Below are 18,626 nucleotides of genomic sequence, written 5' to 3'. Positions count from 1 at the left end.
CTACTATTACTCCTATCACTACTACTACTACTACTACTACTACTACTACTACTACAACTACTATTACTACTACTACTACTACTACTACTATTATTACTACTACTACTACTACTACTACTACTACTACTACTACCACTACTACTACTACTACTACTACTACTTCACTTCCTGTTCATGAAGCAAATGCTGCTTTTGCTGTTGCTCCTACATCTATTTTTGAAATGAATAATCCTGTAAACCGTATATACGGCATATCTCTCTCTCTCTCTCTCTCTCTCTCTCTCTCTCTCTCTCTCTCTCTCTCTCTCTCTCTCTCTCTCTCTTTGGCGTGTGTGTGTGTGTGTGTGTGTGTGTGTGTGTGTGTGTGTGTGTGTTTCAATAGCACAAGAGCATTCACACACTGCTATTCCTGCTACTCTACGAACATTATAAACATCAACACAATCTTAAAATCAAAATTGCCATGAAATTCACTACCAGACAAAGTTCTTCTAAATTCCTAAGACCTACGTGTGAAATCTTGATAATGATAAACAAATTGATTTGGAATCGCTCTCTGGGAGTCACCATATATGTTTACGGCTGTATTGTCCGCAAGATAATGACTCAAGGTATTATTTATTATATTTATTATACGCTCTCTAAATCCTCAATTTTACTTTCTACAAAATTCGTAGCCTTAAATCTGATTAAATTCTCAATTAGTGGATCATCTCATCATTTCCTCCAAGCCTCCAGTTATGTTCCTCATTGAACTCAGTTTTCTGAGATCAAGGAAGAGGACTTGTATAATTAAACTGTTTAAAGACTGCGTTAGAATAAAAGCACCCCCATACAAACTATTTTTGGATAGCTCATCGGGGCTCTTACTGTTCAAGAGAAACAATTAATTAGACAAATAGAAAAGACACAGCAAAACTTAATAATGCTGAAGTTGCTCATGCCTTTACCATCGTCAGTAGGACAGAATATTTACTCCATGGCTACACTAATATATATATATATATATATATATATATATATATATATATATATATATATATATATATATATATATATATATATGCACATAAAATAAGCTTCTAGTAATTTGTATCATTGTTCTTTTTTACTTAAATTTTCTTTGGTAATGAGTTAAGCTGTCCGTTCTGTCCGTTTTTGTTTTCTTGATGTGTATAACTGCACCTTTAGTCAGTTACTCACCGTATGCGCCATTCTGCCCAACTACAGTTGCCTCACTCACAAAGGAGTATCGTATCCCTAACCACTACTATATTTGATTTCCAATTACATAATACTGATGTGAGGAAGCAATCAACAAACATGACAACATCTTTCATGTAACCTTAGCATGCAGGATAAGAAAGTTCTTCAATTCAAATATATTGCTACAATTGATCAGCCTATTTGACGACAGTGGTCAGGATGATGTGCACCTTCGTGGGTCTTGCGACACCTGGCACGTGACCCTTGTCGATGGCGCCTTGAGATCCTTTAGGACCTGGACATTTCTTGGGAGATTAATGAATGATCATTCTCACCAGGTTTGGAACTGCCCTCAGGAAGATTCGGGTTCGAGCCGTGAGCGCAAGGTGCAATGTTCTATCAGTACCTGTGACTGAGCACCGTGGAGGCCACCAGGACGGGTTTTCTGGTTTACCTTTTCACCGACGCTTATACCGATCACTTAACCGATTTGGCACCAGCATTTTTCATAGCTTTCTTATCCTTTTTCAGCGAGCAGTCAATACCATTAACTCTTTTTTTTTTTTCTAAAATCTAGTTCCTAGAACGAATTTATTTGACTGGAATGATATCCTAATTTTGAATATTTATAGAATTCCTCAGCACTTTCATCTTAAATATTTATATAATTTCCCTTTCTCGTAATTAATCAAATACTTTAAATAATATGTGGACTAACTAAATAATCGAACTTGATCAAGTTTTAATCAAATAATTTTTAATTATGAATGATATACTTGTTCTAATAAATCATATATATATATATATATATATATATATATATATATATATATATATATATATATATATATATATATATATGTGATATAACGTTATTCCCAATCGAATCAGCGTCCTATCCCTCCCCTATTCTAAGTCTTCTGTTAACGTTCATTGACAAAATTTACTTTTACAGGAAAACGACAGTCTTCGCCCTTTCCTCGCAGAGGCTATTGCCGCTTGCTGTGTTTCTCGGGAGACCGGCCTACTGTTCGGGCAGGCGGGAGCAGTGGCGCCGCTGGTGCAGTGAGTTAGCCTTCTTGTGTTTTAACACATGGCCACATGTATTAGAAATTATAAAAGAGAAGCAGTATGAAATACTAGAGAATAATTCTAGGGTTTATTACTGGACATTAACTAGGAATCTTATTTGAGTTACATTTCAAAATATGGAATTGTACTGTCATGAAATGAATAGAAAAATAAAAATTAATAAATACATAAAACTGAAAAAAGAAAGACGAGTCTGTTAAAAGCTTGGAGACACCCAGTTTATTGATTAACTTCAATCGCTTTAAATCAAAATTTTGTGATGCAAAACTCTGTTATATTCTACATATCACTTCATAGAGTATTGAATTCTGCTTTAGGTTGTTTCCTATCTAGCTGCATTAAAAGATATAGAGTTTGGAATTGCAGGCAATTCATTGCATTTCTTTTATAGGTTCTAGATCTAGACAATTCATTGCATTTCTTTTATAGGTTCTAGATCTAGACAATTCATTGCATTTCTTTTTAGGTTATATTCTGTAATTCACACATGCACAATAGGAATCTTGGATACTGGCCAAGTTCTTTAGATTTATATTTTTTTTTATTTAGGTTATATTGTCAATAAAAAAAAGATTTACTTACTCTATTTCTTATACTATCAAACTGGTTTTTCATTTGACAACAAAGATTAATGATGGCTTTCCTCCGTGGATACGAATTGTTAACGTTTGACGATTCATACGAAAAAAGGCGAACGGAAAGAGGCAAAAGTTGACAGAAACCAGAGTTATCACAAAGAGTTAACAGAAACGTTGGTGTTCAAATTTAATTAAATTTAATGTATTCGATTTAATGGTCTTTTCATCCAAAGATATGCACTGAAGTCATCCAAACTCATCTGCCACCTATTGCATCCATTCCAACACAGCTTCACCCTCAACTTCTGCCTATACTACCTCTAAATCTGCATCTATCACTATCAAAGCCTCTACTCCTATCAATTCCTCTGATCCGTTTCTGTCTGCTAAAGCAAGGAGAAAAGACCGTTAATTTTAATTAATAAGTTTTACAAAACTTGAATGCCAACGCCCTTTTCTTGTCGTCGTGGTGGTCACGTCCTCAAAGAGGGATTCTCACGCTTTCCCCCTCTTAATCAGCTCTGAGAAGTTAACTGTTGATGAGTTAATGTACGTCACCATTATCATTGCCAAAGAGTGGTTCCCTGGCAGTGCCTAACAGGTCAAAACGAATAAGAAAAACCGCCGACACCACACCTCTTAGGCCATAATGGTACAGTGAAACTGCAGAAGTGCAGAAGTATTCGGAAAAAGATCCATATTTGTCACTTTGAGCGACCGTACAAAGGCCATATACGCGCACAAAGCACGACACAGACAGAAGTGACGTTGAATATATCTTTTGGGAATTTTGTTGAGTGCAGGATTCAACAACACATATCAGGCTATTGGATAACCTGATATGTGAATGGATAGCCGCTATGCGTTCCCTCTACTTACCTCCTAATGCCCCTATTGTTGATGAAGATATTATATCACTTATTATCCAGCTTCCATACCAGAGACCATCATCAACAATGAGGAAGTAAGGTAATAATGGTACGTGGGGACCAGATAATTAATATATTATTACAGACAAACTCTATCTTCTGAACGACGGAAGTGTGACTCGTGTAGATGACCAGACTGGTAACATGTCTGCTATAGATCTGTTTTTTGCATTTGACAGATATACCACCTGACTTTTCCTTGGAAATCATCAATAACTTCACACGGAAATGACAAACATTTTTTTATGTAATAGGGGAAAACTGACCAAGGGTAACAAAAAAAAAAAAAAGACCCACACAGTCGCCAGTCCCCTTACAGATCCGAAAGGATTAACCAAGAATGTCTTGAAACCTCCCTCTTAAAGGTCATAAGAAGATGGAAATGCAGACGCAGGCAGGTAGTTCCAGAGTTTACCAGAGAAAGGTATAAATGATTGAGAGTACTAGTTAACTCTTGCATTAGAGAGTTGGACAGAATAAGAATGAGAGGAGGAATAAAGTCTTGTGCAGCGAGGCCAGAGGAGGAGGGGAGGCATGCAGTTAGCAAGAACAGAAGAGCAGTTAGCATTTAAATAGCGGTAGAAGATAGAAAGAAATGCAACATTCCAGCGGTGAGAAAGAGGCTGAAGACAGTCAGTCAGGTCAGGTCATGTCAGTTAGGTCATGAAGGATAGCAAAGTTGAAGGCTATTTCACCAAAATGGTCAGTGAAGGGAGAGGAAAACCAAAGCTGGTGGTGAACACTGAAATCTCCAAGGATGAGAACTTCGCGAAAGGGTAGAGAGACAGAATGTGCTCCACTTCAGATGTTAAATTATCAAAGAATTTGTTACAGTTAGTGGAGTTAGGGTGAGATAAACAGCGCAGATAAATCTAGTTAGAAAGTGACTTTTGAATCGAAGCCAGATGATGGAAAACTCGGAAAATTCAAGAGCATGGACACGAGAGCAAGTCAAGTCATTGTGCACATGTATGCAACATCCAGCTTTGGAACGTATACATGTGAAATCTCTCCCCATCCCCCATATTTTTCCAAGCTTAATTCCAAGAAAGCAGTCTGGGTAGCCTTCTGTGGAGTTACCGACGTGGATACATCTGGCAAGGACATTGACTCTATGCCATAGTGTCTATGCTCAACAATGCAACACAATCCACATCAAACACGACCTAGGCTTATATTTCGAAGATTTCTCCGGTTTACATTAAGCATGGAGTCTCATGGTGCCCAATGGATTCCGACAAGCACTTAATGAGCGAAATATACGATATAAGCATTCAGCCCAGTTAAGCAAATAACCTATAAAAAAGGCAAGGGCTCAGGCAAGGAAAGTCATATGTACTAAAAAGAAAGATTCATTTCGACAGTTAATATCAACAGTGAACTGCACACATAAGAGTTGGGACATACATAAACATTTTAAATAACAAAAAAAAAAAATAAATAAATAAATAAATAAAATAAAATTAATCCCATAACAACCCTCAAAGTAAATAATATCACCGTAAGCAACCAAACCAACATATCAAATCCGATGGCTTACCATTTTCACCAAGCAAAAGGCACTGCCTCTTATAAGTTATGACCTGCCTTCCTTCCCCATAAGGAAGTAGCTGAACTTGCTGTCCCAAACTTTGCGACAGGGGACGTAAACTCGGATTATAACACAGAGTTTACATTCGATGAACTTCTTTTTGCCCTGAAATCTTGTAAACACTCCAGTCCTGATCCAGATGATATTTCTTACATCATGTTGCAACATTTCAGCCATAGTTTCTATGCAAAAATATTACACCTTTGCAATAGAATCTGAGCAACCTACACCTTCCTTCATTTCTGACACTTTGCTCATGTTATCTCAATTACTTAAAAGACTGGATGTCTTACAGACCTCAGTGTGGTTTGTCTTATTACACCCCACGAGCTGTCTATGTAATGACATGGAACATATGATATACCGAAGGTCCCTTTTGTTTTAGAAGCGAGCGGTTTGTTAGGTGATTGGCAGTTGGGTTTTCGCAAGTACTGGGGCATGATGGATCACCAAACAGATTAGAAGCATTTAATTTTAGAGCCATTTGCCAAAAAAAATCATTCATCACATCTGGACATCCACAAAGCTTTCGACATGATATGGCAGCCCGATATTCTCATGAAACTATGCTCTTGGCTTTAGAGCTAACTTGCCTGTTTTTGTTCACAATTTTGCTCAGGTCAGAACATTCTCAGTCAAACTTGCTGATAACATTATCTCGGACGTTTTCCTCTGGAAAAACGGGGTGCCACAGGGAAGTGTTCTTAGTTCCATTTTATTTTGTATTATAATCAATGATATTCTGTTGCCAACTCCCATCCCCAGGAATCTTAAATACACATTGTATGCTGACCACTGTGCGATATGGCACTCTGTCTAACGCACAATTCTTAGAAGGGCAGATTCAAGCTGCTCTTGACTCCATCCAACACTGCGCTTCTCTTTGTGAATTTAAGTTTTCAGTGCCCCTAAGTGAATCGGTCTTGTTGTTAGACGTGACGTACATAATTAAAAATAACTCTTCAAGGCCAGCCGACACCGTCTAGAAATCAGTCAGATTCGTGAGATTGTATTTTGACAACAGACTCAATTGGAACACTCATATTTATGAATTGCTTACCAGTTGCCATGAAAAAATTCTGTCCTTTAGCATCTTTCAGATACTCTGTGTGGAGCAGAAAGTAAAGATTTATCACTGGTGTATAAGTCCTTTATTCGCTTTCACTTTGACTATGTACGTCTCACTGGTGTATGGATCTGCGTTGGAACCAACCCTGAGGAGGCTGGATGTACCCCACAATGAATGTGTAGGAATGTGTCTTGGGCCATATGGAGGTAGAGGCCAAAATACCACCGACCGTATTCTATGGAATAAAAGTCGCCCTGAAAGCTCCCCTCAGTAACGGAGTAAGCAAGATCATAACCACCTCCATCCATCCTGCGGTCTGTTGTCCAGTTGCTTCAAAACTGCAAGACATCTAACTGGATGACGAGGACCTTTACATGCTGACCATCCTTCTCCCATGGATGATGAGACAACCACTACCTTCACTATTAACTGGTTCCCTGGAAAGAATGTTGTTATCAAGGCGGAGCTCCACCAAAGCCTCCAGGCCTTCTCTGCTGGTCTCCATTCACCCGTATATCTATATACATTGGCGACTTTAAGACGAATGAATGTGTGAATACCAGTGTGTGGTCGTGTGAGTGTGCTTTCAGGTTCCGACTGCGCTATCTTTACATCAGTGATTTCTGGCAAACTTTTTGCTATTGACAAGACTATAAATTATTCACCTTATTATTCAATGATATATTTTTCTTTTTCATCGAGAGCCCTCCAGCGAAAGAGTCTGACCACACGGATATAAATGAAATCCAGGGCAACATTATTGATAAATTGGACTCATGTAAATCCTTCTCATTGATTTGGATGCCTGGATATTCCAATACCTATAAACAGGCATTCATATCAATGAGAAGGATTTACAACATGAATTCAACATGTTGGCTTTGTCTGCTGTAGAGCCTAAGAGAGCACCAACCAACGGTTCTCAACCTTTGTCTCATTATGAACTCTGAGTTATAAGACCATCTACCCGAACCCCAAGTAATCTGACATCGAGCATATGTTAATTTATTGACTGACTACTGGACTACGTAATTCCTATCAATATGTTCCTAATATATATAGCCAACACCTTCCTATGTGGTAGATAGATTGACGTAGATAGACCTCACTAAGACCAACTTGATCAGAGAGCTGTGATTTACGTATATATATGATATCTTATGAATATGCACTATGTATATATTACACTGAAACTATATGAAAATAACAGTAGGAAAGTTGGTATTATTATTATTACGAGCACGTAAATATCTGTGTGACTTCCTCACACAAAGCGTTCGTTTACTGCCGTGTCGTCACCAAGAGACTAGTAAAAATCCGTGGAGAAGGATACTCTGGGCAGAATCTATGATGTTTCATTCCTTATCCAAGAAAACTGGATACAATAGCAGCGAGTCCAACATTCTCTGCTCTTATTACTCATCTTCTCACTAACTCTTCTCTGACTCTTCTCCCTCCTAACAGGCTTGTTACAGACTCTAATTAATGCTTCATACTAATTCTTGTTGGCTCATTACCTCTTTTTATACCATATCTATTACATCTAGGTAATTCTACTACATTACAGAATCTCCTTGATCATTTTCGTCTCATAAATAAGAGCCACAGTTCTATAATAAACAAATAAAAGATCAAACCACACAGAACAATGTTATACTACCTACGTTCCGCCTACCTGCGGCAGGGAGCAAGCCAGGATAAAACACAACTCCGTCTAGTATTCCTGAGAGTTTTCCCAAGTTCTTCTCGGCATAACACTATCCTTCCCTCAAAGTGTGTCTTGCCAACACATCTACAGAACTGTACAAACATAAAACTCAATCAAAAACATAATAGTCTTGTAATTACCTTGGTTGTTTGTGCCTACTCCATTTAGGACTGCTGCATTTGCTAATTGTTGCCTCTGTCGTCTGCCTTTAGTTGTTGTCCCATGACATCTGCCAAAACTTAATCGCTGCCTCACGTGTCATCCTCGACAGAGGATGACACGTGCTGTCGCTCTCAACTTCATCAATCGTGGCCGGCTTCTGGGCATTCTCCGCTGCTGCTGCTGTTGGTGCTCCCCCACTTTTCCTAATTCTGTAGATCACGTCTGAGAGGCGTTCTCCAAGAGCATAAGGTCCTTCCCAGGGGTTCTGTAATTTTGGTGACTGCCCCTTCTCCTCACAGTTCTAGTATTGTGGTCCTCCTCTGGACTTGTATCATCTTATTCCCTATTCCTTTTGTAGCAATCATCTTTCTTGTGTCCCACCTTCTCGTAGTACCAGCATGCTCTTTTGAATTTGTCTGGCTCGCTGACTGTGCCCTTTCGTGCCATGAAGCCAAAAGTCAAGTTGTCTCTGGAACATGACAAACTCTAACTCCATTGCATTGGCCAGAGCTTCCTGCAGGGATGATGATTTAGCCTGCTTTACTTGTATTTTTAGTTGGGGCTGTCCAAAGCGTCGATGAACTGGTCACATAGCAGTACCGTTATCAGGTCAAGGTTAGCCCGTGTATACGTAAGCCTTGTGTGCCATGCTTCCCAGGTCCTGAGCCAACTCCTGCAGGGACTCACCACGCCTCCTGGTGGATCCGGAACCTCACCCTAGAGCAGTGGTTCCCAACCTTTTTCAGCTTGTTACCCAATTTAGCATGCCACATTAAGCATGTTACCCCTTTCACAAAATGTTGTCAACATTTATATATATGGCTAAACTAAAACACTAGAGATAATTTCTTTTATTTATTGTATTAGTACATTTTGCATCTCTAATGACTTACCAAAGATGTCAAGAGCATCAGTGAGATGGTTGGAGTTGCATATTTGAAGCTAGTTGAGGAATTCTTGGCTTCGTGGTTCTGTCACCCCTCCATTACCCCCGAAAAATTGCTAAATTACCCCCAGGGGGTAATTTACCCCCAGGTTGGGAACCAATGCCCTAGAGACTTCATCTTTGTATCTAGTCCCATACCGCAGATCAAACGCTTGTGCTAGCCTCTACGTAGTAGGTGCCTTGCCGTGCTGTCAAGCTGCATGAGAACCTCCAACGCTGCACCCTGGAGACTGCTAACCAACTGTACTGCACTCTACTCACCATCCCATCCATTCCATCCTGCCAACATCTTAAATTATGCTATATAGGTTCCCCAGGAAACCTTACCGTCAAACTCATGGGGCTTCTTCTTGTGGTAGTTGTCCTTAAGCAGGGGTAGCATGGATACACCTGAGTCCATTATGAACGTGTATTTAATAGTATCATAAGACACAACAGGTATAGGCGAGCAAAAGAGAGGCTGGAGCCAGCGTGTCACCTAAGGCGTACGGCGAGCGAGAACTGAGGGGAAGACGTGACGTCACCTCAAGCCAGCTAAACTGATTCTATAAATAGAATGTTTTACAGAAAACGGAGCACGGGCAGTACATCAAGGACATACTAACATATTCTTAATTGGCATCAACACATGCCTTATGGCACTGGTAATGGGATAGACGGCACTTTTGGTAGACATAAGCTCAGGTGTATTTGGAATCAAACTACTTCCACAGCGTTTTAACAAATCCGATTGGAGGCACAACTATACTCCATAGGCACTAGCTGCTTGCTTTCAATCAAACAGTTTTCAAGGGCACATACTTTGTAACTTATAAAACTCACTTTATCATCCGCCTCCTTTGCCTCCTGGTAAGATGTCTCCTGCACCCCTAGGACCATCTCCTGCATAACTTCCAGTTGCTGTCATAATCTTGTCTGTTTTACCTTCGTTCTTGCCTTTTCTTCATTCATTCTTGCCTGTTCTTCCTTCATTCTTCCTTCAGGCGTTGATCTATTTTTGCAGCCTTTTCCATCATTTCTTGTTGCAGTGATTTGTTTTCTTCTCGTATGCCTTGCAACTGTTCCTGCAGCCTCAACCGTAATTCTCCCTGCAGTTCTCTTTGCTGTTCATTTATTTTTTCCTGTATTGTCTGCAGCTGATTCTTCAGTTCTTGTTGCTTTCTCTCTTGTTTTTCTCCATATTTCGGTATTTATTCCTTTAGTTTTTGCTGCATTCTTTCTCGTTGCTCCTGAAATTGCTATCTCAACTCTCAAAACCTCTCTAACATGTCTTCCTTTTGGTTGTCTGACTACAAATTCCCGTAGTGACGAAAATACCCGACATCTGACACAAGTCTTACTCCGGTCACATAAGTCTGTTAATTCTTTTATCATAAAGAAAGTAATTGATGCTAATATTGGAAATGTTGCTAATGTAAAAAAAAGATCCATATTTGTCACTTTTAGTGAACATACACAGACCGTCCGTTATTTGTCTACAAGAGACGAGACTGCAGGATCAGCGTATCTGGCTATCTGTTCCCTCTACTTGCCTCTCAATACCTCCATTGTTGAAGATGACATTACATCCTTAATTAGCCAGCTTCTGGGCAACAAGCTAGTTGTTGGCGACTTTAACGCCCATCATCAACGATGGGGAAGTGAGAGGTCAAGTGTACGTGGGGAGCAGATAGTAAACATACTGTTACAGACAAACCTCTGTCTTCTGAACGATGGAAGCGCGACTCATGTAGATGATCGGACTGGTAATGCGTTTGCCATTGATCTGTCATTGCTCTCGCCAAATATACTCCCTGACTTCTCCTGGGAAGTCATCGACGACTCCCACGGAAGTGACCATCTGCCCATCTGCATCTCTTATGCACGCGACATCCCGCCCACCCCCCGCCCTCCCAAGTTCAATTTCAAGAGAGCAGACTGGGCAATCTTCCGTGGGGTTGCCGACGTGGATATATCTGGCGAGGACATTGACACGATGGTCAGCAACGCAACACAATCCATATTACACGCCGCTGAGGCTTGTATTCCGAAGACTTCTGCAGTTTACACTAAGCATGGAGTCTCATGGTGGACAACGGATTGCCGACAAGCACTTCGTGAGCGCAATAGACGATACAGGTACTTCAGCCAGCAGCCCAGTCAAGCAAATTTCATAGCCTATAAAAAGGCAAGGGCTCAGGCAAGGAAAGTCATCCGTAATGCAAAGAAAGACTCATTCAGACAATTCATATCATCTGTTAACCGCACCACTCCTCTCTCCAAAGTATGGCAAACAATAAATATTTTAAATAACAGAAAACCATATATTCCTATCACACCCTTAAAATAAATGATATTATAATTGATAACAAAACAGAAATAGCAAATGCCATAGCCCACCAATTCCATCAGGCCAGCAGCACAACTTATTATGACCCTACCTTCCTTCCAAGGAAGGAGGCTGCAGAACTCACTGTCCCAAACTTTGCCACAGGAGGCGTAAACTCAGACTACAACACAGAGTTTACGTTGGATGAACTCCTCTTTGCCCTGAAATCCTGTAAAGGCTCCAGTCCTGGTCCAGACAATATTTCATATATCATGTTACAAAATCTCGGCCACCACTCCCTTTCAAAATTATTAACGCTCTACAATAGAATATGGACCACCACACTTTCCCTCAGTCTTGGCACTTCGCCACACCATCCCAATCCCCAAAAAGACTGGACGCCTTACGGACCCCAGTGCGTTTCGTCCTATTGCGCTCACGAGCTGTCTATGTAAGGTCATGGAACGTATGGTAAAGCGAAGGCTACTTTTTGTTTTAGAAGCGAAGGGTCTGTTAGGTGATCAACAGTCGGATGTTCGGAAGTACCGAGGCACGATGGATCACCTAACACACCTAGAGCATTGCATTTCAGAGGCATTTGCCAAAAAAGAATTCCTGATAGGGGTGTTTCTAGACATCCACAAAGCCTTCGACATGACATGGCGACACGGTATCCTCATGAAACTCTACGCTCATGGCTTCAGAGATAACTTGCCCATTTTTGTTTATAATTTTCTTCAGGAGAACGGGGTGCCGCAGGGTAGTGTTCTTAGTCCCATTTTATTTTGTATAATGATTAATGATATTCTGTCAACAACTCCCGTCCCCAGGAATCTTAAATACTCATTGTATGCCGACGACTGTGCGTTATGGCACTCTTCGCCTAACGTACAGTTCTCGGCGAGGCAGATTCAGGATGCTCTTGATTCCGTCCAGCATTGGGCCTCGCTATGGGGATTTAAGTTTTCCGTTGCTAAGTGTATCGGTGTTGTTTTCACTAGACGTAACGTACCTGATTTGCAATTAACTCTTCAAGGCCAACCGATACCGTTTCAAAATTCAGTCAAGTTCTTGGGTCTGCATTTTGATAGCAGACTCAATTGGAAGACTCATGTTAATGAATTGCTCATTCGTTGTCGTAAAAGATCAATGTCCTCAAATACCTTTCTGGTACTTCATGGGGAGCAGACAGAAAATCTTTATTAATGGTGTACAAGTCCTTAATTCGTTCTCATTTAGACTATGGCTCACTGGTGTATGGGTCTGCGTCGGAACCAACACTGAGGAGATTGGATGTACTGCAGAATGAATGTGTGCGAATGTGTCTTGGAGCCCTGCGCTGCACTCGTGTGGCGCGGATGGAGGTTGAGGCCAATACACCACCGCTACAACTACGTCGCGACGCCCTCCTTTTATCTCATGGGATAAAAGCGGCTCGGAAAGCTCCCTCGGTAACACAGCAAACAAGATTATATGGCAGCACCACCACCTCCACAATGCGGTCCGCCGTCCAGTCTCAGTCAGACTACACACGCTCTGCCAGCAAACGGGCGTGAGACTGGACGATGCGGACCAGCTCGTGCTGCCCACCCTTCCCCCATGGAAACTTCCCACCACCACCTTCAACATCAACTGGCTTCAGGGGAAGAAGGCTGTGGTTACCGAGGTGGAGCTCCAACACCACTTCCGAGCCCTCGTCGCTGGCCTCCCTCCATCCCTACATCTCTACACAGACGGCTCCAAGACAGGTGAATGTGTGGGTGCAAGTGTGTGGTCGTGTGAATGTGCCCTCAGGTTCCGGCTGCCTACCCATACATCGGTGTTTTCTGCTGAAATTTTTGCTATTGACAAAGCCATAGATTATGCTTTAAATTCAATTCATAATTCAATTGTCATTTTTTCGGACTCTATGTCAGCCCTTCAGGCAATAGAGTCCGGCCGCACGGATACAAATGAAATCCAGGGCAACATCATTAATAAGCTGAATTCATGTCATAAATCCTTCTCACTGGTTTGGGTGCCTGGACATTCCAGTATACGCGGGAATGAACAGGCTGACATGCTAGCTCGGTCTGCTGCAGAGCTCGAGGGAGCGTGGAACCTCCGTCGGGATCTGCAGTCATGTCTCTCAGTTGTTAAATCATCAGCAAAACTCCTGTGGCAGAGTCACTGGGACAACCTCCACCTCCACACCACCAAACCTATCCTGGGCGAGTGGGCCTCCTCCAATCGCCCCACAAGGCGGGAGGAGGTGGTCCTCGCACGCCTCAGGATGGGCTGCACCCTCCCCACCCACATGCTCCCCTACATAGCCAACGCCTTCCCACCACAGTGTTCCAGCTGTAATGTCACTCTCTCTGTCGAGCACATCCTGCTTCACTGTGTGCGTTATCGTGAGGAGAGGCGGCCCTTGGCGGCGTATTGCCGGGGTCGCTAACGCAAAACCACCCTCCTGGGTGATGAACACCCGGATGTGGTCGATAGACTGATGATTTACCTGACTGAGGCCAATTTAATCAGAGAGTTGTGATTTATGTGTATATATTATGTTATTTATTCTATGTATTTATTCTATATATTTATGTAAATAAAAGTATGAAAGTGTTTATGATTTCACTCTTGCGTGATGTGATGTGAATATTTTCCCTTCATGTATATATGCAATACGTAGTGATGCTATGTAGCCACCCTGTGTGATTGTGAGTTATCCTTCCCTTCCCCATGCCCTGACAAAGGGCAATAGTTTGAGATAGGTATAGGATCCCTGTATGAATAAAGCGTGTATGAAAGTGAATGTGATGTACATAATGTTGATATTTGAAAATAAGAAAAATTAGTAAATAAATAAATTACAATAAAAAAATTCTTAAATTAAATGAACAAAAAATAAAAATCAATAAAATTTAAATGGCCTAATACCCACGCCAGGGTATTAGGCCTAAATAAAAAAAAAATACCCTTATGAGATGCAGCAACTTTTCTGCTCTCACACACACACACACACACACACACACACACACACACACACACACACACACACACACACACACATACAAGAGCGCTCTTTCATTGGTAGGCGACCACTGCCCTGCTTGTTCCATCGACCTGTCTGTGGCCAGATTGTGGCCACTCACTCGAAAACCCGTGAAAGAGATTCTGTTAAATTCATTAATTGTATGTTTATGTTTATAAATGCTATTACATTCTTGTCATCGTCTGTAGACGCTGCACTGTTTAGAAAACTATTTGAGTGTTGCTGCAGGTGCATTCGTATATGTATTTCTTACCATTTTTACTCGTATAACTAATGTAAGGGGATCATCATCAAGCTCTCGCCGCTCCTTCCACATTCTGTCCAAGAATTTATATTATGCTGCTTCTGCTTTACAAGGTCATCCATACTTGGGTGACCTAACTCTACGTAGCAGATCAAATTCTCTCACTCCTAACAGCTGTTTTATTTACTTTATGACTGGTTTAACATTTGCACCGAGCCATAACACGCAACCATAAATCAGAGAGGACATACGAGTAGTACAGTATCCAGTACGCGCTTCTCCACAACAACCGTGATGTCGTTATTTTTCTGAAGAAAATTCCCATATTTTAGAACCTGACATAGTTTGCTTTTTGTATGCATTTACATTGCCGAACACAGACCAATAAAATGTGAAAGGAGACCCTAAATATAGGTAACTGGTAGCTACAGGAATTTACTATAAAGTTATTAAAACGCATTGATTCAGCAGCACCATCACAACCGTTTATAAGAAAAAGAAATTGTCTTCTATTGGTTAACTTTCATGCAGCATTTCAATTTTCCTTGTTATATTCGTCTTTGAGGCTGCTAACAACATCATAGCCACTGAAAGAATTCCTCATTCTGACACATTTTTTTTTTTTTTTTTTTTTACCATCTTAAACTCATTAAGAAACACCACGAACAGGAAGCAAAAGGTGGGCGAGCCTTGCCTGACTCCCAGTGTAGTAGTCATCACCGCTACGCCAATGACACGTTCACTGCGTCACACGATACGATAACATCACTTTACCACATCCTCTTTGTTTAGATACTTTAAAGAGAATATTCCGAGGGACCAGAACGCATGTCTTTGAGAAGAGTAGGTACAAAAGTTACAAAAACAGTTTCTTCTCTTACGTTTAGCCGTGGCTGTCAGAAACCACAGGGTGGTGATAGTGCTCAGTTAAACCCCATTTTCTCTTGACTGGTTTCCTCCCTGAGGGGACGAAACAAAAGATTTAGCTTATCACAGAAAAAAACATGTAAAGCTTCGCCAAACAGTTGATTATAGTTATTCCTCGATTGTTATTTGCATCCATTCTATTTCCCTTCTTGAATAGTGTAAACATCGCAGATTTAGTCCAAGACTCAGGTATATGATGCAGAGAAAAACACATTACTGAACAGTGTACTCAGAATAACAATCCACTCTGCACACACACACACACACACACACACACACACACACACACACGGTCCTCTGGCAGAAGCCAGAGGACCGGATCATTCCCCGGCCCCTATTCACCTAACAGTGAGTAGGTACGGGATGTAAATCGAGGAGTTGTGACCTTGTTGTCCCGGTGTGTGGTGTGTGCCTGGTCTCAGGCCTATCCGAAGATCGGAAACAATGAGCTCTGAGCTCGTTCCGTAGGGTAACGTCTGGCTGTCTCGTCAGAGACTGCAGCAGATCAAACACTGAATTACAAAGAGATTCTGTTAAATTCGTTAATTGTATGCAGAGTAGTGTAGTGGTTAGCACGCTCGACTCACAATCGAGAGAGCCGGGTTCGAGTCCCCGGGCGGCGAGGCAAATGGGCAAGCCTCTTAATGTGTGGCCCCTGTACTGTTCACCTAACAGTAAATAGGTACGGGATGTAACTCGAGGGATTGTGGCCTCGCTTTCCCGGTGTGTGTTGTGTTGTGTGTTGATGTGGTTTCAGTCCTACCCAAAGATATTGGTCTATGAGCTCTTGAGTTCGCTCCATAATGGGGAAGACTGGCTGGGTGACCAGCAGACGACCGAGGTGAATTACACACACACACACACACACACACACACACACACGCCCGGTAGCTCAGTGGTTAGAGCGCTGGCTTCACATGCCAGAGGACCGGGGTTCGATTCCCCGGCCGGGTGTGTCTCCTTTCACGTGTAGCCCCTGTTCACCTAGCAGTGAGTAGGTACGGGATGTAAATCGAGGAGTTGTGACCTTGTTGTCCCGGTGTGTGGTGTGTGCCTGGTCTCAGGCCTATCCGAAGATCGGAAATAATGAGCTCTGAGCTCGCTCCGTAGGGTAACGCCTGGCTGTCTCGTCAGAGACTGCAGCAGATCAAACAGTGAAACACACACACACACACACACCGCGTAGTGTAGTGGTTAGCACGCTCGACTCACACTCGGGAGGGTCCAGGTTCGAATACCGGAGGTGGCGAGGCAAATGGACAAGCCTCTTAATGTGTAGCCCCTGTTCACCTAGCAATAAATAGGTACGGGATGTAACTCGAGGGGTTGTGACCTCGCTTTCCCGGTGTGTGGAGTGTGTTGTGGTCTCAGTCCCACCCGAAGATCGGTCTATGAGCTTTGAGCTCGCTCCGTAATGGGGAAGACTGACTGGGTGACCAGCAGACGACCGAGGTGAATTACACAAACACAGCAAGTGTGTGTGTGTGTGTGTGTGTGTGTGTGTGTGTGTGTGTGTGTACTGAGTCAGCCTGCATCTTCCAGATACCTTGAAACAGACGACAGCACCATTAGGAGGCCAACCTGCCGAGCATTACATCGCCTTTCTCTAGAACCAGAGAACTGTGTTACGCTCCATCAGAGCGGTGCCGTGCCGGTGAGTAATTCAGCAAAGCAGAAGATCTATTCAAGTGTCCATTAAACACTAATTATAACGTAGGTAAATTTCCATTGCAATGTCCCTTATATTGTATTTTCTCTATGTATTTATGAAGGATGCGTTCTTTATGTACTGGATTATGAAAACAATGAAAAGATGAACACAATTTTGCCTCATGGGTGGTTAGCCACAAATTGTTCACTTCACCAGGAGAGAAAAGCAGGTTTTCTCTGCTTGTCTTTTTTATGTCAGCATTTGATTCTAAATCCTCAACCAAAGAAAACGCAATTATTTTTTATAGTTATTTTCATTGAAATATTTGTTTAGTTCTATCGTCTTCAATATATTTAGTTCAATCGATTTCTATAATCTTTGAAAAGATGAAAAGATAGAAGAGAGAAGAGAGAGAGAGAGAGAGAGAGAGAGAGAGAGAGAGAGAGAGAGAGAGAGAGAGAGAGAGAGAGAGAGAGAGAGAGAGAGAGAGAGAGAGAGAGAGAGAGAGAGAGAGAGAGAGAGAGAGAGAGAGAGAGAGAGAGAGAGAGAGAGAGAGAGAGAGAGAGAGAGAGAGAGAGAGAGAGAGAGAGAGAGAGAGAGAGAGAGAGAGAGAGAGTAAAATAACCGCATGACATACCCTAATATCTTATTTTCCAGCTTCTTCTGGAAATGCTGGGATCTGAAGATGATGTAGTTCAGGAGGCGGCGGCCGACTGTTTGCGCAACATTCGCTTATTGGCATTACGTCGCTGTCAGGCTCACTCCCGTAGCAGCAAGGCACGTCCTTCCTCTAGGCGGTGAGCTCTGCTACTGAGAGTTTGGTCGAAAAAAAAAAAAAGTTAGAATAATTATGAGAGCAAACATGTTTTCCGAAAAAAAAGAGCATACACAGTTAATTTGTTATAGTGTGTGTGTGTGTGTGTGTGTGTGTGTGTGTATATATATATATATATATATATATATATATATATATATATATATATATATATATATATATATATATATATATATATATATATATATATATATATATATATATGTGTGTGTGTGTGTGTGTGTGTGTGTGTGTGTGTGTGAAAGAGGCCAACCAAGGGCAAAAAAAAAAAAAAAGCCCAGGGCCTCTCTACAAAGAGGAAAAGCGTCAGCCAAACTTAGGGAGCAAATGCCTCGAAACCTCCCTC

At 41.6% G+C, this 18,626-nt stretch overlaps 1 protein-coding gene across 1 annotated transcript in view; it reads left to right on the top strand.

Moving 5' to 3' along the window:
* LOC123514156 (outer dynein arm-docking complex subunit 2-like) overlaps nt 1-18,312 on the top strand; it is a 20,506-nt gene extending 2,194 nt beyond the window's left edge. Inside the window, exons 2-4 of the mRNA XM_045271806.1 lie at nt 2,162-2,271; nt 17,337-17,448; nt 18,103-18,312. Of these exons, the coding sequence (XP_045127741.1) occupies nt 2,162-2,271; nt 17,337-17,448; nt 18,103-18,246 (366 nt within the window). The 3' untranslated portion in view covers nt 18,247-18,312. The remainder of the gene's footprint in view (nt 1-2,161; nt 2,272-17,336; nt 17,449-18,102) is intronic.
* The last annotated feature ends 314 nt before the right edge of the window (nt 18,313-18,626 follow it).

The sequence above is a fragment of the Portunus trituberculatus genome, chromosome 37 (assembly GCF_017591435.1).
Source record: "Portunus trituberculatus isolate SZX2019 chromosome 37, ASM1759143v1, whole genome shotgun sequence".
Classification (NCBI taxonomy): domain Eukaryota; kingdom Metazoa; phylum Arthropoda; class Malacostraca; order Decapoda; family Portunidae; genus Portunus; species Portunus trituberculatus.
Note: the sequence above shows the minus strand (reverse complement) of the source record. Positions and strands in the feature narration are given on the sequence as shown.